This window comes from Xyrauchen texanus, chromosome 26, assembly GCF_025860055.1.
Source record: "Xyrauchen texanus isolate HMW12.3.18 chromosome 26, RBS_HiC_50CHRs, whole genome shotgun sequence".
Taxonomy (NCBI): domain Eukaryota; kingdom Metazoa; phylum Chordata; class Actinopteri; order Cypriniformes; family Catostomidae; genus Xyrauchen; species Xyrauchen texanus.
This window is the reverse complement of record NC_068301.1, coordinates 9,573,938-9,599,230: the sequence shown is the minus strand read 5'-3', so window position 1 is coordinate 9,599,230 and position 25,293 is coordinate 9,573,938. Positions and strand designations below refer to the sequence as shown.

General features: G+C 37.0%; 2 protein-coding genes across 2 annotated transcripts in view; both read left to right on the top strand.

Annotated features, from left to right (window-relative positions):
* The first annotated feature begins 477 nt into the window (after positions 1-477).
* LOC127620195 (splicing factor U2AF 65 kDa subunit-like) lies at positions 478-10,744 on the top strand. Its single transcript, XM_052093324.1, has 13 exons — positions 478-951; positions 2,837-2,857; positions 3,170-3,302; positions 3,506-3,535; positions 4,114-4,217; positions 4,410-4,561; positions 5,247-5,363; positions 6,063-6,201; positions 7,179-7,258; positions 7,606-7,728; positions 7,820-7,906; positions 8,699-8,950; positions 9,156-10,744. Exons 1-13 carry the CDS (start codon positions 903-905, stop codon positions 9,288-9,290), a joined length of 1,422 nt encoding a protein of 473 aa, XP_051949284.1. The 5' UTR covers positions 478-902; the 3' UTR covers positions 9,291-10,744.
* Positions 10,745-11,378: 634 nt separating this feature from the next.
* LOC127620374 (CCR4-NOT transcription complex subunit 3-like) overlaps positions 11,379-25,293 on the top strand; it is a 32,808-nt gene continuing 18,893 nt past the window's right edge. Inside the window, exons 1-5 of the mRNA XM_052093592.1 lie at positions 11,379-11,515; positions 20,939-21,001; positions 21,295-21,362; positions 22,380-22,454; positions 22,800-22,889. Of these exons, the coding sequence (XP_051949552.1) occupies positions 20,977-21,001; positions 21,295-21,362; positions 22,380-22,454; positions 22,800-22,889 (258 nt within the window). The 5' untranslated portion in view covers positions 11,379-11,515; positions 20,939-20,976. The remainder of the gene's footprint in view (positions 11,516-20,938; positions 21,002-21,294; positions 21,363-22,379; positions 22,455-22,799; positions 22,890-25,293) is intronic.

Sequence of the window (25,293 nt, the reverse complement as noted above, 5' to 3'; positions counted from 1 at the left end):
TAGTGTGGAATAGCGCAGTTTTTATTGATTCACAGCACAAAATTTAGAAGAGATGGGCCACTTCTGTAAAATGAATGGGAGAAAATGCAACGGTCAACGGATGTAGAAAGGAAGTCCCGCCTAACAGGTAAAAGAGCCAATCACCTTTTAGAATCAGACTTAGCTTGTCAATCATCTCGAGAACGCGCATGCGCTTTAGCTATAAAAGTCTGGAAAATTATGTTTTTTAGTGTAATCTGAGGTAAAGAAGCACAATGTATGAGTCCAGTGTTGTCAGATTTTACTGCTGATTTGAAATATATTATTTGATCGTAATCTTGACCAATTGTTTTTGAGATTTCGGTGTTCCCCCATTCAAGTAGATCGGAGCTGCACATTCATGACTGGAAATAGCTTCCTAGACTGTAAATTTCCCTCCGGTTCTGTAGGTGGCGCACATCACCACAGCTGTTGTTCATCTTTGGGGGCTGTGACGAAACGATCAGCGCATCCGCCAACGCGGAGTGAGCGGTTAGCTTGTTTAGCCAAAACGGTCTGAACTCGAACACTCTCAAGAATGACAGTTTGCAACATTTAACTGTAAAGGAATATAATTAAGCAACAAATTATTGTACCTAAAGAATTTAATCACCTATATTGTCGACTAAAGCCTCGCATTATCATGCTGCGCCGGTTCTAGTTAGCATTAGCAGCTAACAACACTGTGAAGAAATCGTTTATTTTTATATGTATGCACGATCTGACGTGTGTTTCCTCGAAACTTTTTATTTTGGTGTTATATTTTACAACATTTACAATTTTTTAGACCAGCCCTTAAATTTGCATGAGACAGAGGGCTATTTAAGCGCAAACGAGCTTATTAGCTTAAGTGTCTTAAGTCTGGGTCAGTTCACATCACCAGAATGTCTGATTTTGATGAATTTGAGAGACAGCTGTCCGAAAACAAACAAGGTGAGTATAAAAGCGCATCAGCGAAAGCCTTGCTCTAGAACCACCTATTTATAACACCATGAATCCTTGAAGTATCCGTCTGTTGTCTGTAAAAACTGCCACATATTTTGGTAATGGTTACATTGGCGTATGAAAACGCACACAACCCCTTTTATGTTAGAATAACTAATTATGAAGCTTAATTTGTGCACAATTGTTCAGCTTTTGGTGTAGCTGCAACTGCTTTTAGTTGAGTAAAATATGTTAGCAAAATATCCTTTTTGTGTAATACTATCAGTAATCCAAAAAGATCTTGCGTCTACAGTCCTACCCTCAAAACACTTATTATGAGACTGTGTGTTATCCATCAAATTATTAGTGTTTTTTTTTTTTTTACTTCAACTTTGGGCTGACCCCCCCCACACACACAATTTAAAAATATTCAAATTATTCATAAAATTATAATTCATAATATGTTTTGCGTTGTCCTTTTGTAATTCTGATTCTCTTTACTCAATCTCCTGCAAAGTCATTTTTTATTCCACTAGATGGCAGCAAGTACTAGAAAAAAATGCATTTTAGCAGATGTGCTCTTCCATAGACATTCAGTCAAATTTACGGTTTATGCACCACCCCCATTGTTTCATCGAATATCTCAGCCTCTGAGTGGACTAGGAGCACAATCTAGGTGTCTTTAGAAAGCTGAAATCCTGCTGAGATAACTTTTTATCATCAACACATATTAACTATTACTGTCGGAATTAACATGTTAATAGCATGCAATTAATTTAAAAAAATACTGTAGGAAAGGTGATAGCCACAATTTGCCAGTAGATTAATATTTTGGAGGATGACAGTTTAAGAGATTTAATGTCCATTGTATTTATGCAGTGGAGATGTATTCTCACAGAGCAGAAATAGTGAATTTACACAGCATTTGCTGTCCTGGTCACAAAAGCAAAGTTTGTGGGGAATAATAGCCATTTTCTATACTGTAGTATAGTATAGAAAGGCGTAAGCAATTAGGAATAACATTGTTACTTTTAATTTAATAAAAATTGTTACACAGTGTAATGTTATGTAATTAATATTTTAAATGTAAAATTATGAGATGTATAGAGAATACAGAAATATGAATGCTCAACTTATGGGGACAATAAGTCAACCTCCCAATTTGATTTTGTAAAAAGTTTACATTTAGATTTTACATTTATTTTAGTGCATTCCTGTCTTTATACGGTGGAAGGCTTTATTTGTAAAATATTAATGAAGCATTATATTGTTACATATTGTTTTTCTTTCCTAAGATGGAAATAAATGCATTTTGATCTGAAAATAAGTGTGTATATATGGTGTCAAATTTCAGCATTTTCAAAATCTGTGATTTATCACAATTAAAAAATATTATACAGTCAAAAATCTGTGATTTAATCACAATTAAAAAAAGAATTATACAGTCACATTGCTGAGAATGAGAGCTTTCATTTCTATTTACATGCTATTTGAAAGACTTCTAGACCTATTCATTATGAATATTTCTACCACTTGACCTCTAGGTGGCGCTGTTTTCAGGCCTTATTTTGCTATTTTATTTCGGATAAATGCAGAAATAAAATGGTTATTTATGAAAAGTTAAAATGTCTTATGTATTCGGAGACTTTAACATTTTAATTGTAACCTTTTTTTGCGACATAGCACCCCCGTTTGGACCAGAGTTGAAGAGGTTTAATGCCAACAGCCCCCTTTATTTTGGGATCACATTACAACAACATAGTTTTCCGTTACATACCATAATGGTAGATGTGCTGTAATCTGACTTTTGTGTGTGAGCAAGTGAGTTCCATTTAATTCCTATGCATCCCTTTATGCTTATGGATTTTAACCTCTCTCATTCTCTTCCACACAGGTGACAGTCTAAATGGTCATGGTGGGTATCCCAGAATGATCCGCAAAAAACACACACATCCCCTGTCTCCTTTCTTTCTTGTTTCCCTATCAGAGTCTCACAGTGAAAATCGTACATTGCATAAACACCTGTACCAAAACTCTTTAGTATTCAGATTATTTTTTTTTTTTTCAATCTGCAGGTTAAATTGGCTTAAATCCTTCTCTTTTCTAAACTACACAGCATAAATCTTCTTTCTTGTATTTGGCTTTGGGTACCTGCAGCCATGCCCCTTCCTCTTTAAGATGTTTAGATTTTTTTTTAAAACATTTTTAACCTTTCTTTCTGTATCAGAGCGGGACAAAGAGAACCGGCATCGGCGGCGCAGCCCATCACGCAGCCGCAGTCGGGATAGGAAGAAGAGGAGCAGGGAGAGGAGAAGCAGGGAACACCGCAGTGACAGCAAGGACCGCCGCCACAGACGCAGGTTAGAAAGAGTCGATGGGAATCTTGACTTATGATTGAAATGATGATCATGTAGGGATATCTATATTTCTTTGGCATTACACTTATGCAAGCAGCAAAACCCTAAGTTCAGCTCTTGTTGTTCAGCATGTTGGTTTGTGTAATATAGTTTAAGCTACTGTGTAGTAGCTGCATATCAAACCTTGTTTTTAAATGTCATTTCAGTGAACAGCACCAACCCCAAGAAAATGTCAGGTAATTCAGTAGAAGTATTACCATTCTTTGACTTCATGAGTGACTGATTTCTTGCTCCACTAATCTGTTAAATTACTGTTTTTCACCTCGTATAGAAAATGATAATGTTTCCCCACAGATTAAGTGAATTCCACAGTCTTCAATATTATTAGCAGTTTTATTTTGCCACAAAAATCTTGCACATAATGAAAATAAGATCTTGTCAGTGTATTAGTCTTTCCCAAATTCATTACAACAGAAAATTGCCTTTTTTCCCCATCTGCTACAAGACAAGCCCCATTAGTTTAGTTGTATCAATTTTGTGATTGAAACAGTAAATTATAATTTTAGTACTCTTTTGATCCTAATGTCTACTTGGCAATGTTTTGTTCTTTTTTGCTAGTTGTTTCTGTTTTCTATAAGTCCTTTTGAAAATAGAATAAAATTAATATTAGCCTTGACAGATGAAGAATGAGTAATGATGCCAGACATGAAGATGTTGCCGTTGGATATGATGTATTTCCATACAGTTAAATTAATTCCATCTTCTGGCACTTTGACATAATTTTTGCCCATCTCTCCTCCTGTCTGTAAACCAGCCGTTCACCTCAGCGCGAGAAAAAGAAGAAAATTAAGAAGTACTGGGATGTGCCGCCTGCAGGCTTTGAGCATATTACACCCATGCAGTACAAGGCCATGCAAGGTGAGGAACACAATGTTCGAGATGCCACTGTGTCTATTTATTTACTCACTTAAGCATAGTTTATCCTCTCTCTTTGTTTCACTGTCTCAATTTCTTTTTCTTTTTTTTTTGGGGTTTTACTGACATCCCCTGATAATTAGTTTATGAATCACTTTTGTTAGTTCAGTTGTACATACAATAATTCTCTTTCAGCTGCTGGTCAGATCCCTGCTACCGCTTTGCTGCCCACCATTACGCCTGATGGTCTTGCAGTGACGCCAACCCCAGTGCCCGTAGTGGGCAGTCAGATGACTCGCCAGGCTCGCAGACTTTACGTTGGCAACATCCCATTTGGCATCACAGAGGTGTTGAATGATTACTATTTACAAAGTACTGTGCAGGACTTTGGAGAATAGGTTCAAGTAGAGAACATTGGCAAAGCTATGTTTATTAGACAGAAGCACTGTTGTAAGTTTATTATTTTAAATAAAAGTGTAAAGTGCCATTTGATCAAAAGATCATAACACTAGTGGCCAAATGTTTGGAATAATGTACAGATTTTGCCCTTATTGAAAGAAATTGGTACTTTTTATTCAATTAAGTGGCATACAACCGATCACAATGTATAGTCAGGACAATAATAACGTGAAAAATTACTATTACAATTTGAAAAACATTTTCAGAACTTCTAAAACTACTCTAACAAATTCTCATCAAAATATCCTCCAATTAAAGGACCAATTTCCTTTCCGAAACAGCTAAATCTGTACATTATTCCAAACCTTTGGCCACCAGTGTACATTCAGTCAAGTGTGTCCACTGGTAGTGTATATTTTTGCCTCTGTGTTCAACACCTTATTGTACACCTTCAAACTTTGGCTGCGTTTTAAAACTTAGTTTACATTTTTGGACATCATAGGCACATTTTAAAATGCCCTGAAATGCCATCTAGGTTGGCAATTCACTAGATTTTGAAATACACTCCTGGAAGTTTCACAGTTTTATTCTTTTAAATTACGAACCAGCTTACTTAATGCTCTTCTTCCTTAGGAATCCATGATGGACTTCTTTAATGCTCAAATGAGGCTTGGTGGTCTGACTCAAGCTCCAGGAAACCCCATCCTTGCTGTCCAGATTAACCAAGACAAGAACTTTGCTTTCCTTGAGGTGGGTCATACCTGTATACATTTACATACACTCACTGAGCACTTTATTAGGAACATTACGGTCCTTATAAAGTTCCCGATGTGGTCTTCTGCTGTTGTAGCCCATCTGCCTCAAGGTTAGATGTGTTGTGCATTCTGAGATGCTATTCTGCTCACTACAATTGTACAGAGTTATTATCCGAGTTACTGTAGCCTTTCTGATAGCTCAAACCTGTCTGGCCATTCTCTGTTGACCTCTCATCAATAAGGCGTTTCTGTCCGCAGAACTGCTGCACGCTGGATGTTTTTTTGTTTTGGGCACAATTCTGAGAAAATTCTAGAGACTTGTGCATAAAAATCCCAGGAGATCAGCAGTTACAGAAATATTCAAACCAACCACGGCACAACCAATTTTTTTTCCACATTCGGATGGTTGATGTAAACATTAATTGAAGGTCCTGACCCGTATCTGCATGATTTTATGCATTGCGCTGCTCCCACATGATTGGCCTATAATATAATTGCAAGACTATATAGGTGTACAGGTGTTCCTAATGAAGTGAGAGTGTGTGTGTGTGTGTGTGTGTGTGTGTGTGTGTGTGTGTGTGTGTGTGTGTGTGTGTGTATATATATATATATATTAGGCTTATGCTATCCTTTTTCTGTTCTTTTTACTGTCATGAATTTCCACACAAATGGTTTTCTCCAATTCTCTCTTCAGTTCCGATCAGTGGATGAGACGACACAAGCCATGGCGTTTGATGGCATCATCTTCCAGGGGCAGAGTTTAAAGATTCGCCGACCGCACGACTATCAACCTTTACCTGGCATGAGTGAGAACCCCAGTGTATATGTGCCGGGTAGGCCCACTTTATAATTCCCTTTAAGTTCTGAAATCTCAGTCTACAAAAAAACATGACATACAAAACAATGTAGAGGTTCCGTTTGTTACTTGATTACAATTGAAGTGTTTAAGCATGAATTTAAAATGAATGCATTTGGATTAAACTCAAGTATATTAAGTGGATTGTTCACCCAAAAATGAAAATTCTATAATTTACTCACCCTCATGCCATCCCAGATGTGTGTGGCTTTCTTCAGCAGAACATAAATGAAGATTTTTAGAAGAACGTTTCAGCTCTGTAGTAGGTCCATACAATGTGAGTGAATGGTGATAAAACTTTTGAAGCTTCAAAAAGTCAGCATAAAAATATTCTATATCACTCCAGTCACATAATCAATGTCTTAAGCGATTCAGATGGTTTTGGATGAGAACAAACCAAAATACAGCTCCTTTTATCACCATAAATCTTGACATCTGCATTCTTCTTGGCGATCATGATTTCAAGCTCAATTACACTTCCAAGCACCATCTAGCACTCTGTGCATACGTCAAGCACTAGGAAGTGTAGTCGAACTTGAAATCATGATAGTGCCAAGAGACTGCAATGGCAAGATACACTGTAAAAAAGGGTTACGTTTTTGCCCAAAAACTTCTGCTTCAGAAGACATTGATTAGACCACTGGATTCATATGGATTACTTTTGTGCTTCCTTTGTGTTTTTTGGAGCTTGAATGTTTGAATCCATATTCACTAGCATTATATGGACCTACAGAGCTTAGATATTTAAAAAAAAAAATTGTGTTCAGCTGAGGAAAGTCATACACATCTGGGATTGTATGAGGGTGAGTAAATGATGAAAGCATTTGAATTTTTGGGTGAACTATCCCTTAAACCTGTTACCACGCTGTTCTTTTCATTGTTCATTTGAACTGGCTAATTTCAGTCAATTGGTCTGTTATTCTCTCTCTTCCATTTTCTATCAATGTTCTCCAGGTGTGGTGTCCACCGTTGTACCAGACTCCATTCACAAGCTTTTCATTGGAGGTTTGCCAAACTATCTGAACGATGACCAGGTTGGTTACAAATGTATTCAGTTATAACATCTATGTCTATATTTATCTCATTATCGAAGGGATGATTAATTTTTAATCAATCAGTTACTCAGGATCTTGTTGAGTAAATAATGACAGAGTTTTCATTTTTGGGTGAACTGTCCCATTAAGGATGTAACAATAGAAACGGCTTCCTATAATAACCACTTCAATTTCAAGAAAGGTACATGTCAACTGGGTTGGATATTTGCATCTAAAATCAAAGGCTTTTAAAGTTTTAGCAGATGTTGGTGCTTTTTCATTTTCTTTCATGTTCAGTGTGAGAGAAAAATTAAGCACAAGAAATCTAAATTTCTTTCTTTCCTCAGGTTAAAGAGTTGTTAACCTCTTTTGGACCTCTAAAAGCCTTCAACTTGGTGAAGGATACTGCAACAGGCCTCTCAAAGGGCTATGCCTTCTGTGAATATGTGGATGTTAACATCAATGATCATGTGAGTCGGCATGGTTAGTTTTTCCTCTGTATCCATGGATTTTACAATTCTGTGGCTTACTTAAAAATCAATCTATGAATATTTTTTTCAGGCAATTGCAGGACTGAATGGTATGCAGTTGGCAGATAAGAAGCTGCTGGTTCAGAGGGCAAGTGTAGGGGCCAAGAACGCCACAATGGTAAGAATTAAATTCACCTGAGGGAATTTCACTAATCTTAATCTTTAGCATTAGTGTAAAATAAACAAGTCTTTTTTTGGGGGGAAAAAAAAAATAGTTGTGTAAGTATTATATATAGTTCTTTAGGTCTACATGAAATAAAAATGTACCCTATTTACTTTAATACATGTTCCTAGTCTCATCTGTGCACAATATTTCAAAGGTAAAAAATCCTTTTCATACAAATCGAGATCGGTATCTAATCGAGAGCTTTTGAATCGGAATCAAATCCGGAAATCTGATCAATACCCAGCCCTAGTCTTCATAACCTTTCATCAAATGTAAAAACTTGCTCCTCCCCAAAACGAAATGTAGTTATTGTAAAGTGACCTTGAGCTTTGGGAAAGGCTCTATATAAATAAAACTACTTAATAATAACCACAAAATTATGATTTTTATTACCGTAGTTTTCAATTTCTTGTACTATTAATATGGTTTTAATATGAATATCAATGTTAAAATATGGTTACTATAGTAAAACCATGGTACATTTGTTGTGAGGGGACACTATTGCTAGGGCACGTAAAACGTATTGCAAGGGAATGCTAAACTATTTCAGAAAAACGAATTTCCACCCTATCCTGTGAGGGGCTCAGTAGAAAAACGTCACCTTATGGACATTTTTAATGCTGTTTCATGTTGACTATACAAGTAACTTTGGAGTTTTCCTTGATGCAAAAGGTAATTACTCTTGGGATAAATGTATTCTCAAGCTATCTTTAATTTTCTTCTATTCCTTCAATGACTTCTTAGACCAGCATAAACGAGACTCCGGTGACGTTGCAAGTGCCAGGAATGATGAGCAACCCCATGATGCAGATGGGCGGTATCCCCACTGAAGTCCTGTGTCTGATGAACATGGTGGCTCCAGAGGAGCTGCTGGATGATGAGGAGTATGAGGAAATTGTGGAGGATGTCAAGGAGGAGTGTTCCAAATACGGCCAGGTCAAGAGCATTGAGATTCCTCGGCCTGTTGACGGCCTGGAGGTCCCTGGAACCGGCAAGGTAAGAGAATGCCAATCAGCACAACCACTAGTGATGGATTAGGCCATATTCTTGGGCCAAAACGTGGCTGTTATTTCAACTTTATGTAGGTACTGATTAAAGCACTGTGATTTTAAACCCTCCAGCAATGAACATCTGGAAGTGATAAACAAACATGTTCACACTGCTTCTCACAAACCATCTTGCATGCTGTGTTATTCTACAGATCTTTGTGGAGTTCCAGTCTATGTTTGACTCCCAGAAAGCCATGCAGAGCTTGACGGGACGAAAGTTTGCAAACAGGGTGGTGGTGACAAAGTACTGCGATCCAGATGCCTACCACCGCCGAGACTTCTGGTAGAAGTGGGTGAAGAGAGCAGGAAAAATGGGATGAAAAAACATCTATGTAATCGTAACTAGGCAGAGATGATGAAAGGTGGAACATTTTTATACTCTTTAAAAAGCCAAAAGCTGAATGTTCTTTAATGCTTTATTTGAGGGTTAAATTAAAAGCTGATTTGTGAGCAATTATGGGAGGGTTTTTGCTTTTGTTTGTATTTTAACGACATTAGCGGGAGATTTTTCTGTTAATAAAATTGTTTCTATTTTTTAATTGTATACTGAAACAAAAGATGTAAAATTGTGACTGCTGCCCAACAGAGAAGACAAACAAAAGTTACCCAAGCAAATCAGTCCTGCAGTGTGCAAAAAGTTCCAAAAGTAATCGGACAGATAATTAAAATGAAGATGTCATCATTTGGTCTCCACTAAGTTTTTATCCCTTTTTATTGCTCCTTTGAATAGTAACCCACAGATTCTTTTTGGAAGTCATTTGTCTTCTCTGGTGGCCAGTTCACAACGTCTCCCTCCCATTTTGTAGCTTTTTGCAGTTCATATGTATTAGACTGTCCTGGATCTGGTTTTTGGTTTAAAGTTGTTGTTTTGTCCACTTATTTGGTCTCTTCCATATATATATCACCTACTCATTAGATGGTGATAATGTTTGTCCAGTGTGGCACCTTTTCTGTGTGTGAATTTCAGTATAATAGGCCACTTTTGATAATAAAACTATTGGAAGTATGATCAGTTCTGTCTGATTTTCAGTGGCTTGAGATGCACGTAACATTGAGATGCATGCAATATATAGCATTTTTTTAATGCAATTTGTTTTGTGGCATACTCCTTTTAAACTGGGCCAGTTCATCAGGCTACACACTTTTGCAAAGACAGGGTTGAATATACATGATTTTCCCCTCTATAACACTGTACATGTTGACCACTGTCATCTTTCAGTCTTTTGTGCTGCATATTGTTTATTTTTAATATTCCAGCACAACTATCAGGCATGCACATCTGTTGATTTATTAAGAAACTATATAAACATCTAAGTATCATCTTTAGTGCAGTTGATAAAAATAAAACACTGGCATGCCACAAGTGTCTATAATCAATGACAGATTTTTGAATGTTTCTCATTTAATGATTAATTGAAATATGGGATTAGTGTTTATTTGGTTTAAATCAGTTAGCACAAGTATGTCAAATTACTCCCATCTTTTAGACTGCAACTTGATACAGATGATTAAACTCAACAGAGAAGTATTCAGATGCTTTGGAAGGAGCGTGATAGTGGTGTGTATATCATGTTATTTGTAGTCCCTTGTGAACTGGAACCAAAGCGAATCTCTTAGTGTACAGCAACGTGCTGCTAACAAACATGTCTATTGTTTTTGTCACGTATATATCTTCACATATTATTGTATGTGGTTTCAACATCAGCAGTAGGACACTAAAGAGGCCAATTAATTTGGTAGTGTGTTGACATCTTTGTTTCCATCGTATTCTCTGTTCATTAAATAATTTTGGTAATGTGTGTTCTTACAGCTCTATGCAAATAGTAGTACAAATGTTTATACAACAATACAGTCTTTAATTGAATAGTTTTAGAAACACTTCCATGATGCAGATTTAATTAACAAGAAACACCAAGCAGAATCCAATTAGGGAGGTATGTACATCGTTAATGATTTCTAAATTTAGATTTAGTCAAAACAGGCACAGATTTATATAGCTGTGCCTCATCCTTTTTAGTAATTCATTAAAAGCTAAAAGACTATTAAAAGTGGTATGGATACGTTTTGATTGACCAGGCGTCTTTTATGAATATAAATCAGCAACTTAATTTCATTTCAAAGCACTGTGATTAAAATAATCAATATAAAATCATTACCCTGAGGCAATGTAGTAAATCGGAAAATTTTAAGACATCCCGGTACACCTTCAACCTCTCCAAACACACCAATCATCGCTCGCAACGCACGGAAGCTGTCAAGCGGTGCTACTAGATCGACAGCTCATCCTATCCAATGAGACACGAGCACAGAAGGCCACCAGCCAATGGCGTGTTAGAAGGCGGAGCCACGAGCATCCTGCGAAGGAGGTGTTCCTGGTGGCCATCTTGGATGCGCGAGGTGATTGTTTGGCGAATAGAAATAACAGGAAATAAAAATATAGGGTGAAAAGTTGGAAAATTGCGCTGGAACTGAAGGGTATATTAAGAGGGGAAGTGCAACTCAGGAAAACCAGGTAAAACATCCTCACATCGCGGGAGTCTCACTCCAATTACGTGCCTCTTCTTTTTCTTTTCCTTTCCTATTTGTATCCCAGGCAAAAAAAAAAAAAAAGAGCTCTAGCCGGTCGCGTTTACTACTGGCTCGCGAGGTGCTTACGAAAAGAGCCGCGAGCTTTCTGACTCGTTTAAAGTGTTAATATTAACGCGTTAGTGTCTCAGCACGCTGAAAAAGTAGTGTGCATCTGATGTAAGTATCACATCAGACCAAAACAAGAGTAGCCACATGCAAAGACAGTGGCTGGCTCTGTGGTTTCATTTGATTCAGGACCATTTTAAAAACCCAGCTTTAAATAAGCTGGTATCATCAGGGCCATTAGGTCTGGGGGTTTAATGTTTGCATTGCATGGAAATAGCAGATGCGAGGGAGAGACTATCTTTACATCAACTCACGCTTTTGAACTATCAGCTGTTCTCACACGCGCTACATTTGGACTTAATGGATGCGCGCGACTGAATGTGTCAGAGAACTTTGATTGACCTGGAAGTAACAGCGAATCTGCATATATTTTATAGGATGGTCAGTCCTCTGTAGTGCTATTGGAATGAATGGCACATTCCTCATACACCGTTTGCTTTCTAATTCAGCCACACATGTGCTAACTAGTCACTATTGACTACTGAAGTGCGTAGATGCATGAAAGAATGTCTGTCTTCATATTGTGTCAGTTAAGCTGTTGTCTTTTTCTCAGCTCGTCTAAAATGACAAGATTTATGAAAAGGCTGAGATGTATATTGCTGTGTATTGAAATCTGGTCAAGTGCTTGGCGATAAAGCTGATTTAAAAAGTTTGACAATCTGCCTGAGATATAAAATTATTGTCTTTGTAAAATCTCATTCCTGGTTCTCTAATCTTTCCAAATGGAAATTAAATTGAACAGATTGTCTAATTATTTGTAATGATTTGTGCTGTTTTACACCCACTCAAACATCACTATTTTACTTGTGAATTGCATGCTTTCAGTGCCAGGGAACAAGCCAAGTCAAAAGGCAATTGGGCTGATATTTCATCCAAAAATATTTTCTCTGGCCACAGCTTCATGCAGACAGGGTCTGTATGACCTGAAACTAGTCATGGAATTTTTGAAAATTAGATTTTCTGTGCAGCCTCACAAGTGCAGTACCAGAGAGGTTTTTGTGTGTGAATGCTGCTGGTCCTTTAAAACATACTAAAGGACTTATTTAATAATTTATACATATAGGGCTTCAAAGTATTTTGTCATGAGCCCATGCCTTTACATCAAGAGCTTTTTCTGTTTACTGAAAACACAGATGACACCCCACTTAGCTTAAGGGCCTACTATGCAAGAACTTTAGTCTTTATTTGTGAGTTTTACAGGGCTCTATTTGGAGTCTCATGAGTCTCAGATTAACCATCACATCACAAAACACAACATTAATATACATGCATTATAAATACATAATAAAATATTAATTAATATATTAATATAAATACATTATAAAGCAGTGATTTTCAACCTTTTTTTTGATGAACACCCCTACTTCATTCCCTCAATGTTTCTTCAATACTCTATGTTTGCGTAATTTTCTTAATGCAACTTCGATGCACTGCAGCAGCCTTATGCGTCATGAATGCAAGATCAAACCTTGCGTTTCTTGAATTCAAGCAGATGGAGGGCAATATCTGGGGCCTATAAAAGGAAAATTCTAGGGCTGCCCCTGACCAAAGATTTTCCTTGTCGACTAGTAGGCATTAATTTAAGCCATTAGTTGCACGTTTATGATATTCATTTAATTACTTGAATATATTTTTTTGGGGGGAATCAGAACATTTTCTGAGTTCCAGGGCTGAGAAATGTAACAAAAGTAACATTGCTAACACTGTTCTACATTACAGAGAAATACTAAACCGTAATAATGAGCCTTTGAAATATACATTTTACAAGCGAGCCACAGCGACACTGGCAAAAGCTGTAATGATTCTGAATGTGCTGGAAAAACCAGCAAGGAGACCGTCTGGACATGACAGATGACAGAAAAGCCATCTATGCGCATGTATTACGCACTGTTTGTACGGACACGTGCAGTCTCGTGCAACACACGCATGTAAAAGATTCTCACTCTTTTTTTCTTTTTTTTTGTTTCTGTCTTCTGATTTTTTTAATTTTTTGTTGTAAGAAAAGTATCATCTATGAGTGTTACAAATTAACATCTCTGCTCAGGAGGTGTTTTGTGTTGTTCACTTTATTTCCACAGAGCAGTTCATTGTGACCATAAATCTGCAGCCTAAACATCTGTGATTAAATCATAAAATAATACAAAAACACATTCACCTCAAACCTGTATTTATATTTCAGTGATTATTATCATCATTATTATTTATATAGGTTTTTATGTCTTCATTTGTGTAAGTAATTTTCTGCCTGCATGTTTAGACGGAGACTTGTCTGATGTTAAATTGAAAGGTGGTTACTAATATATATATATATATATATATATATATATATATATATACAGGTGAAACTCGAAAAATTAGAATATCGTGCAAAAGTTCATTAATTTCAGTATTTCAACTTAAAAGGTGAAACTAATATATTATATAGACTCATTACAAGCAAAGTAAGATATTTCAAGCCTTTATTTGATATAATTTTGATGATTATGGCTTACAGCTTATGAAAACCCCAAATTCAGAATCTCAGAAAATTAGAATATTGTGAAAAGGTTCAGTATTGTAGGCTCAAAGTGTCACACTCTAATCAGCTAAACACCTGCAAAGGGTTCCTGAGCCTTTAAATGGTCTCTCAGTCTGGTTCAGTTGAATTCACAATCATGGGGAAGACTGCTGACCTGACAGTTGTGCAGAAAACCATCATTGACACCCTCCACAAGGAGGGAAAGCCTCAAAAGGTAATTGCAAAAGAAGTTGGATGTTCTCAAAGTGCTGTATCAAAGCACATTAATAGAAAGTTAAGTGGAAGGGAAAAGTGTGGAAGAAAAAGGTGCACAAGCAGCAGGGATGACCGTAGCCTGGAGAGGATTGTCAGGAAAAGGCCATTCAAATGTGTGGGGAGCTTCACAAGGAGTGGACTGAGGCTGGAGTTACTGCATCAAGAGCCACCACACACAGACGGGTCCTGGACATGGGCTTCAAATGTCAAACGTCTTACCTGGGCTAAAGAAAATAAGAACTGGTCTGTTGCTCAGTGGTCCAAAGTCCTCTTTTCTGATGAGAGCAAATTTTGCATCTCATTTGGAAACCAAGGTCCCAGAGTCTGGAGGAAGAATGGAGAGGCACACAATCCAAGATGCTTGAAGTCCAGTGTGAAGTTTCCACAGTCTGTGTTGGTTTGGGGAGCCATGTCATCGGCTGGTGTTGGTCCACTGTGCTTTATTAAGTCCAGAGACAACGCAGCCGTCTACCGGGACATTTTAGAGCACTTCATGCTTCCTTCAGCAGACAAGCTTTATGGAGATTCTGACTTCATTTTCCAGCAGGACTTGGCACCTGCCCACACTGCCAAAAGTACCAAAACCTGGTTCAATGACCATGGTATTACTGTGCTTGATTGGCCAGCAAACTCGCCTGACCTGAACCCCATAGAGAATCTATGGGGCATTGCCAAGAGAAAGATGAGAGACATGAGACCAAACAATGCAGAAGAGCTGAAGGCCGCTATTGAAGCATCTTGGTCTTCCATAACACCTCAGCAGTGCCACAGGCTGATAGCATCCATGCCACACCGCATTGAGGCAGTAATTAATGCAAAAGGGGCCCAAACCAAGTACTGAGTACATATGCATGATTATACTTTTCAGAGGGCCGACATTTCTGTATTTAAAATCTTTTTTTTATTGATTTCATGTAATATTCTAATTTTCTGAGATTCTGAATTTGGGGTTTTCATAAGCTGTAAGCCATAATCATCAAAATTATATCAAATAAAGGCTTGAAATATCTTACTTTGCTTGTAATGAGTCTATATAATATATTAGTTTCACCTTTTAAGTTGAATTACTGAAATTAATGAACTTTTGCACGATATTCTAATTTTTCGAGTTTCACCTGTATATATTATACTTTTGATCACTTCATTATTTTAATTACTTTTTTTGTTTCGTTTGGGGTGCAATTTGAATTTAGAAATGTGTTTGATTGAAGTTTTTCATTTTTTATATAAATTTATTTAATTTTCAATGCAGAATCACTAAAGCAAGAATATTCACTGATACCTCAGCCCAGGAGTTGCTGATGTAATTGGATATTGTGATTTATATATAGTGAATGAGGGAACAAAGTGAATTTATTCACACAGATGATGTATTTTCCCGGATAATGAAATACCCATCCGGTAGAGAATGCACAGATGAAGTAGGTTCTTTGCCAGAGAGATGTTGACAACTGTTGTGTAGCCATCTTTCTAAAAGTTGAACATACATTTTAATTGCACACTTTTTTTTTTCCAGTTTCATTTTAATTTTTTTTTAAAATAGATTAAAAAAAACAAAGTTTGAAATCAAGATGTCTTGCTTAATCCTAACTCTGCTTAACGAAAATTACCCTTTAGTACCACCTAGCATCCAACCAGTGGACCAATCAAAACTTAGTCCACCAAGACTCTTCTCATCGACTAACGTTTGGTCGACTATTAGGGGGCAGGCCTAGAAATTATATTTTTGTAATTATAAACTGTAGACCTACTCTAAACACATGTAAAAACAATAAATACAAAATATAAATATTTTTAAGTTGTAACAAAATTACTATGACAAATTTAATAGAGCTGAAGTAGTGATATGATAATATTTATTATCAATCTATTTCTCCCTAAAATACATTTTGTGTTACTATAGTAAATTCAAGGGTGGTGATGTATAATTCTGTGCCGAATCCAAATGGTTTCTGCTTCTCGTGCCTTGCTTCTCAGTGATTCTTGCAAAGCTGTGAGTTTTAAGAGATTTGCGCTCGCACTACTCTGTCCATTGAGCCGTATCCATCTACAGAACCATACAGGTGTATAAGCCGAGGTTATGCCTTTGCCTGTGTATTTGCCGCTGCTAAACCAGACACTTCAGCTGCGTCGTTAGAGGGGCGGCACTGCCCCTGTTGAAAACCCCTGTTATAAAGTTTTTAAAGGGTCATGACACCCCAAAATACTTTTTTTTTTTTTTTTATGATGGTAACTGTTATGTACCCATTGCACATCACTGGAAACAATGATAGCACTCATTATGTTAAATTGTAAATCCTAAGGGGAAATTGGTTAATTTTTCATTTTTGTCCTTTCGGTTTAAAAACGATAGTTGAAGCGACATCACAAAATGTTAGGTATATGAATACATTCTCAGATGTGATTGGTTAGAGTATGTGTCTACATAGTTAGATTCAGAGGGAATGAGATCACATTACAGCAGAGAATTCAAAATCCCTCATGGACGTGACAGCGTTTCCAGTCCAACTTCATCATCACTCGCGGAACTGATCTGAGAGTGAACTTAACACTGGTAAGATCAAAATCACTCTCAGAACGAATCACAGTCCATAACTTGACTGGAGAGAGCCAGAGTTTGTTTGCCACATTTCTGCCACTTTAGGGCTCCAAACATGAAGCAGCTGTTTATTTAGAAGCACATTTTCCATCACGTCTATTCCGTACATCTGATAATGGACAGGATAACTCGACGGTGTGAAGACAAGACAGAGGACAAGAATGAAAACACAACACTCAGTCATGTTACACTTTTTTGTTATCCTTGTCATTGTGTTACCAGTATTTAGGCCTCCAGGGTTTACCGCCATTATGTCATCATGAAACAATGAAATTGAAATACTGGATAACTTTGCAGAGTGAACGTTAATAAGCAATTTTATCAGACTAGAGTCATGTTAAACCACAACAGTATTTCTCATAAAATAAAGTTGTATGTACGTACCTAATGCGTATGCAGTGAGAGAGCAAGGCATAGTCAAGACTAGTGTTGTCAAAAGTACCTGTACTTCGGTACCAGGTCGATACTAAAATAAAAAAGATGTAAACTAAAGACACAGTGTTTCTGCAGTAGTACCGAGCACCGACTCAATCCGGTACCAGCGTGCAGTAATGCTGACACACGACAGCTTTAAAATGCTCACACTCCTATTTATGTTGTGACTCCTTTTACACTGAAATGGACAATTAATCAAATTAAAATCGTGACATGTCCTAGTGTGATTTATTAAACCACTAAAGGCTGCTATCTTGCTGTGGATGAGCTGCGTAAATCCAACCGCTCATCCACTAGAACAGGGGTTGGCAAATTTTTTTTATTTTCCTGGTCAATGGCTGTGCCCCCCAAAATTGTGCAAAACCCGATGATTATGATATAATCGTGATCCTGCATGTGAAGTTTCACTGAGCATCTTGAGAAAGTGCTTTAATGAAAGAACCTGTGCTTTTGTACAAAATGAGTTAACACAGTTTATGTCACAAATGTGCTTATTTGATTACTGATCACAAAATTGTGTAGTAATCTTAAATATTTCTTTTATTTTGTCAATGTAATCATGTAATCACTAGCATGCAAGCAATAGCGAGAGAGTACCAGGCTATTTTATCTAAATAAAATTTTTCACACCTGCATTCCAATCTACATCTTGATGTAATCCTTCCTCATGATCACGCAGCGTTTTCATCAACTGAATGTGAGACTAAACAGTATTAAAGTGTGATGAGACTCGCACTGTGCATGCAAGCCATTTGCGAATCACAAGCCGATCAACTATTAAGCTCTTTTCTGTGAATCGCACCTGCAGAATCCTAAAAATGTAGCTATTTCAAGGTTTAATATATATTTTGAATAGATTCAGATTTTTCAACCCCACGATGTGGGTTTATGTTTTCTCTGTATATCATTTAATGTAATTTTGAGTGTGACCTTGGTTTAAGGAGGGTGTACTTGTATGCTGGTTTGGAAACCTCAAGGATTAATAGTGGTGTTTTCATCATTACATCCTGTTTTGTTCTGAAAACTGAAAGAAACTAATGAAACACGGAATGTAGGCTGTCATCCGCACAGCCTATCCAAAGCAAAGCAGGCGCGTTTACTTGCACGATTAACCGAAAGTGATATGCTTTTGGCTCACGAATTTAGATGCTCATGAAAACATGCTGTGTGATCATAAAAATAATTATATCAAGATGTAGATTGGAATGCAGGTGTGGAATATTTATATATATATATATATAAAATAGTCAACAACTCTCTCGCTATTACTGGTGTGCCAGTGATTACCCCTCATGTGCCAATGCTGGCACGCGTGCCATAGGTTGCTAACCCCTGTACTAGAAATTGACAGAGCAGAGCTCTTATCCATTGTGAACCATGCAGCACATGTAAAATATATATTTATATGATTAAAATCACAGCATTTGCACTTTAATCTCAGATCAGCTTTATTTATATCGCATTTAAAACAACAGAGTTAACCAAAGTGCTTCACAGTAATACAATTTAAAACATAACATTAAAAAATGACCACATACACAAACACCAGTAATCTAAAATACAAACAATCCAAAACTGTGTCCTATAATTTATTTGTCAGACTCGAAGGCCTGTGTAACGAGACGAGATTTCAGACATTACTTTAAAATCTTCATTGATCACACTGGGCCATGTCGCAAACTGTTTATCCAGAAAAGTGAAGCATCCAGCAAAAAAGCACAAATCAAAATAAAATCTAGATGCCTGAAATTGAAGAGATTGAATAAAAATATATTGCAACTGTATAGTAAAATATAATATTCACTTTAATAATACTAGTTTATCAAAATATCAAAAGCAAGATAGCTGTTGAATAAAAGTATGGAAAAAATGCAATATGTTGATAAGGTCTATTTTCAATTGTTAAAGGGGACCTATTATGCAAAATTCACTTTTACATGGTGTTTGAACATAAATGTGTGTTGGCAGTGTGTACACAACCACCATATAATGATGAAAATCCACCCAGTCCTTTTTTTTTTTTTTTTAATTCCCATTAATCATAAGCACGGTCACAGAACAAGCCGTTCGCAGATTCTGTATCAAGTGAACACCACTATTTTCGCTGTCAGTCATATTGCATATAAGAAGAGAAGAAGAGAAAACTCTGCCCTATTCTGGATACGGGACGAGGAGCACCAGCTCATTTGCATTTAAAGACCGCTCGATTGGCATTTTCAAAATGGTATAATAAATAATCTTTAGGGTATTTTGGGCTGAAACTTCACAGACACATTCTGGGGACACCAAAAGTTTAAATTACATCTTGTGAAAAAGGGCATAATAGCTGCCCGTTAAAAGTTTTAAGAATGAATTGTTCATTTGTTGCACTGCTCTTGTTTAGCCTGGGAATGTAAGTCATCATCAGTGCTTGGCACGCATCCAAAATTTGAATGCTCATTTTGGTATTTGGATGTGCATTTTTATCTTAAATTCAACAAATATTCTAATTTAATTTGACAGGCTTATTTTGTAGCCAGAAGTGTCTTCGTTCATGTATTGTGTGTTATATCCTTGAACTAGCTAGTTTGGATAAACTGCACAAGGTGGTACGTGCAGTCCTGCTCTATCATCATTGCGCCTTTTACAGGCTACTGAACACCAGGTGTATGCAGTGGGGCTCTTACTGCAATTAGTGTACTATACATTACTGTGGGTGGACAGCATCTGGCTTTTGGCAAGAAATGAAAGTGTCTTACATTGTTGGAACTTGAATGTAGGTTAATTGCTTTCAAATTGACCGTGGTTAATGTAAATATTAATTTAGGAGTATTCGGTCCCAGATTATAGGTTTGGTATTAGATAATCTATATAAAGCAACACAATTAAATCTTCCTTTGGAGCTTATGTCAAATGTTAAAAATGCTAATTGCTCTTTATTAATACCCCATTGGGAGTCATACAATCCCACAGTGTTTGTAATGATGTCATCACACATACAGTGCTGCATGCTGCAATTACATTAATGACGCATACTTAAGAAAACCATAAAACGTCTCATAATTATATAACAATTGTCCATCTAAATGGCTTGTGTTCTTTTTTGACATATAACTTGAAGCACGTTATTATTACAGTGTTTAATGTATCTTCTTCATAGTACAGTATATCCAGTAATTTGAAATTGTGTTAATTCCACAGAATACAAAAGGGAATGTTATGCAGAATATTAGCATCTGTTATCATTCACATTTATTGTGTGAAAAAAGAAAGATGCAGTGAAAGTAAATGGTGACTGAGCCTGTCATTCTGCCTACCATCTCCTTTTGTGTTTAAATATGAGGGTGAGTAAATGATAACCAAATTTTAATTGTTGTGTGAACTGTCCCTCTACGCAACAAGCCAATGTACGAATGACCTAAAATGGTGATAATTTTCTCTTCTGTCTTTTTCAGAAAATAAGGCATGAAGAAAACATCATAGTCAAAAAGTCATGGCTGATAAAAGAAAACTTCAAGGTAATCACATATGATAGCAGAAGAAATGCAAAAATTATGGCCATTTCGTTTGAGTTCTAATGTTTCTGATCTCTCCCGGCCCTTTTATTATATATGTTTAATGGCCTTCTTGGAAAATCTCTAAATGCAGCTTAGTTTGAGGAAAGCGGTACAGTGGTATGAGTAGCTTACATTATTCATAATTATCAGCTGTATCCTGGTGTAGTTAATCCACATGTGCATGTGTCCTAAAGGATGTGGCCTGGCCTCACCTCATCTCCTCATTTACCAAAGCACTGCTTCTCTCCTCTTAGGTGAAATAGACAGATGTTTGAAAAAAGTTACGGAAGGAGTAGAGCAGTTTGAGGACATTTGGAAAAAGGTAATTTGTACATTTATATATAAAAAATTCACAATAACGTTTTGCTGTTTTAAAGGTATACTCAGTAAAATAAAAAATGTCTTTGTATTGCGTTGTCATCTAGGACATACACTTTCACTTTTGTTCAGCACAAAGTTCTTAATTACAAAGCTCTTACTGATCTGTAGGACATTATATAATTGGACATGTATCAATATAAAAAAAAAAGTATTGATCCAAGTATCAATACAATATCATGAGAAAGCGAGATACTGCATATCGATGTGCGATTGTATTAGCACAGGAGTAATTTTCTAGTTAATTGTCTGATTTAATTGAATGCAAGGATGGAATGTAGTAATTAAATTTATATGAGAATAGTTTTATGAAAAATGTATATAGAAAATTATTATTTTCATGTTTCATAAATGAGGCCTAAATTACAGAATACTCAAAAGAATACAAGTGTGCATGCTTTTTGGAAAATTTGTAATTGTAACAAATAATAATGAATAATCTTTCTAAAATTGTTCTCGAGTGTTTGAATCATTTAAATTTATACTCTTATCTTCTTAAGGGCATTTCACACCAAATACATTCTTAGAATATAAATACACAACAAATGTACCAGAACACAGGTCTCTCAAGATGCGTTTTATAAGTTTAGGTTAATTTAAATTGACACAACGTCAAAAAATGTGACTCCAGCATTAGATGCTGAAAAAACTGCATGACATTGTGGAATGGTCAAAGGCTTCCATCAAGTGTGGGTTTACATAGAAAAACTATGCATTTGGTCCAAACAACCCCTTTTAAAGTGCTTTTAAACATATTATTGTCAAACATATGAAACTTTTTTTTTTTACATAACAAATTACATTTATATGTACCATATATTTGACCATGTTGCCCACCCCAGTCAATGTTGACTAAGTCTTCCATGTTTTGAGGCTGTTATTTTCCCCCATTAAAATAATGAATTTTATGTAGAGATGCTTCTATTCTAGTCAGCTCAATGTCTGTGCTTTTGTCAATCAGCTCCACAATGCAGCCAACGCCAACCAAAAAGAAAAATATGAGTCTGACCTCAAGAAAGAGATAAAAAAATTACAGGTGAGAATTTCCTTTGATCACATACTGATTGAACTTGGCTAGAAGTGAGCCGGTTCAATCAAGTGTGTTGTTTTCTACAGGTGTTGACCCTTTAGCCAACTGCTTTAAATTGATATTAATATATTGGCATATTTCTCAACTCGGTGTGTGTTTTCTGTATTGGTAGCCATAAGGACAAGTGCTACCCATGTCAGGGGTCATGTGTGCGTGTGTCCACTGAGCTTGGAAGCGCAGTTCGAGTCCATGCATGCTTGATTTCAGGCATCTGACTCTAAATTTTCTCTTTCATTCTGTCTTTGTGCTTTCTCCATGCTCTTTCTGTTTGTGCCTGCATTGGTTCTGCAGCGTCTTCGAGACCAGATTAAGACGTGGGTCGCCTCCAATGAGATTAAAGACAAAAGGCAGCTAGTAGAGAACCGCAAACTCATAGAGACGGTGAGTAATCAGCATGCACACAAAGGTAGAAGCCGATCACTGTTTTATTTATAACAAAATGGTCTAAAACAAATAAATAATTCCATATTTAGCGGGGCTGTGTTGATACAATGAAATATTGATATATATTGCGATACCTTTTCTGATTTATGTATCGATTCTTAAATCCACGTATTGTGATATTTTCAGTACAGTCTGAGACGCTTCTATGAGGCACGAAAGTCAAACCTATCCTGCAGGATTCACAGTTTCTCTCAGTTTACAGAAACATCTACTGACGCACAACCTTGGACACATCATCAGTGTTGTTTCCAGGAGTCACTGGGTGTTTCGGGTCTTACAACAGACACCCTCGTCCAGGCTACCCGACCGAGGCTGATCAGGCCCCGGCCTGTGTCCAAGTGGCATTCTACTGCCCCCACTGCTCTCCCCTCTTTAACCAGAGCCATCTGGATGCTTTTTCTGCTGCCTCCACGTTGTTGCCTATGGCTCTTCTTTGATTAGCACCTTTTATGCCCAGCGTACCGTAGGCCTTGCTTAGGGAGTAACTAGCAAATCCCCTACTGCCCACCTCTACTGGCATACACCTGGTCCTCCATCCGTTCCTCCGACAATCCTCCACCAGTTCTTGGTATTTCTCCCTTTTTCTCTCTTGAGCTTCCTCCATCCTCTCCTCCCAGGGCACTGTCAGCTCTAACAAGATCAGATGTTTGGTGGCCTCAGAGACCAAGATGATGTCAGGTCTCAATTTGGACTGGGTGATGTGTGTTGGGATTTTCAGCTGCCTTTCCAGGTCGACTGTCATCACCCAGTCTCGGGCCGTGGAGAGCAAACCTACAGAGCAGTTTTTTGATGTTTTCTCTGGCTTTTGTCCTTCCTTGATGAAGTGAATTGTCTTGGCAGAAGCTTGGGTGTATCGGCTGTCCTTGATCCCCTTGCAGATTGCCTCAGCGATGGATTTGAGGACCTGGTCGTGCCTCCATCGATACCGGCCCTCACCCAGCGCCTTGGAGCAGCTGCTCAGGATGTGTTCTAATGTTCCTATTTTGGAACAAAGAGGGCATGCAGGTGTTTCTATTTTGCCCCATGTGCACAGGTTGGATGGACTTGGGAGGACGTCATAGACCCCCTGAATCACAGTTATGTTGGACCTCTCATGCGTTTGGATCTAGGGCCGCAAAAAAATATCGATTTTCTACTTAATCTTAATTTGTACGATCCCAATGTCGATTCTTAAAATGCCAAGATCACTCTTGCTTTCTATCTGCAATCCCCTACAATCATATGTGTGTAAATACTTCCCAGATGCTACAAAAAATGTCTGATCATCCACTGGTTGGTTATTTTTTAGATTTCACTCACCAGTGTTTGAGTGGTGTAGTGGCGAAGAAGTTCAGCACCTAGATCTTTTCACTGCATGCTGAGAGTAAACGTTTTTACTCTTTCTGTGTGATGCGAGTCAAAAGACTAGATCCAAACAAAATATTTGTTGTGCAATAATGTCTCTTTTAAATTCCTTTCCTGTCTCTACAGTCAGTTATTTATTAAAAACGACAAAAACATTTAATTCTAATCATACATAGCATGGATGCTGTAAAGAAGCCATTCGACCAAACAAACATTACTGTCAAAGTCCCTGCCACAGGTCTTAAAGAGACAGTACCATTTTAGCACTCGTCCTACATATCTAAGTAAATACTTGTAAATAGTACAAATTAGGCATGCAAAATATACTGTGTATATGAAATATATTATATGCAATTTCAATACATCATGTTAAAAAAAAAACTAAAATGCCACCAAAAGGATGAAAAACTAATGATAAAATTACATTTGTAAAATGAATGCTGTATGTCTGTAATTTAGTCTATGGACATACAGCAGTCTAATTTAAGTTAGAAGGTCCCCTGTATAATGAATAACAGCATAAGCTGAAATAGAATTTCTTTTATACTGTAAGCAAAATATTAGATATTTTAACTGAAATATACCTAAATTAATGATATTGTGATGTATCGCGATATATCGAATCATATTTATCGTGAGGCGTCTGGTGAAACCCAGCCCTAATATTTAGACCACTCCTTTTTGTGTTTTCAGTAACTTTTAATCAGGTGTTAATCTATGAAGTACATTTAATAATGTATTAAAGCACAGAAATGCTTTCTTTCCTGTGTTGCCGTTTTCCGTATTGAAACCGGATGTTTGGGTGGGAGTCATGGGACATATCAAAGAGCTTTTACCCTTTTTTTTAAATAAAACATTAGTTGACATCACACCAGTGAACCATGATTTTCTACTTGCTTGTGCTACTGCATGTGGTAATAGAGGGAGGGACATTTTCATGTAAGACAGCATTATATTGGACAAAAATAAGTGCATGCCCCTTGAGTGCAAGATGAGT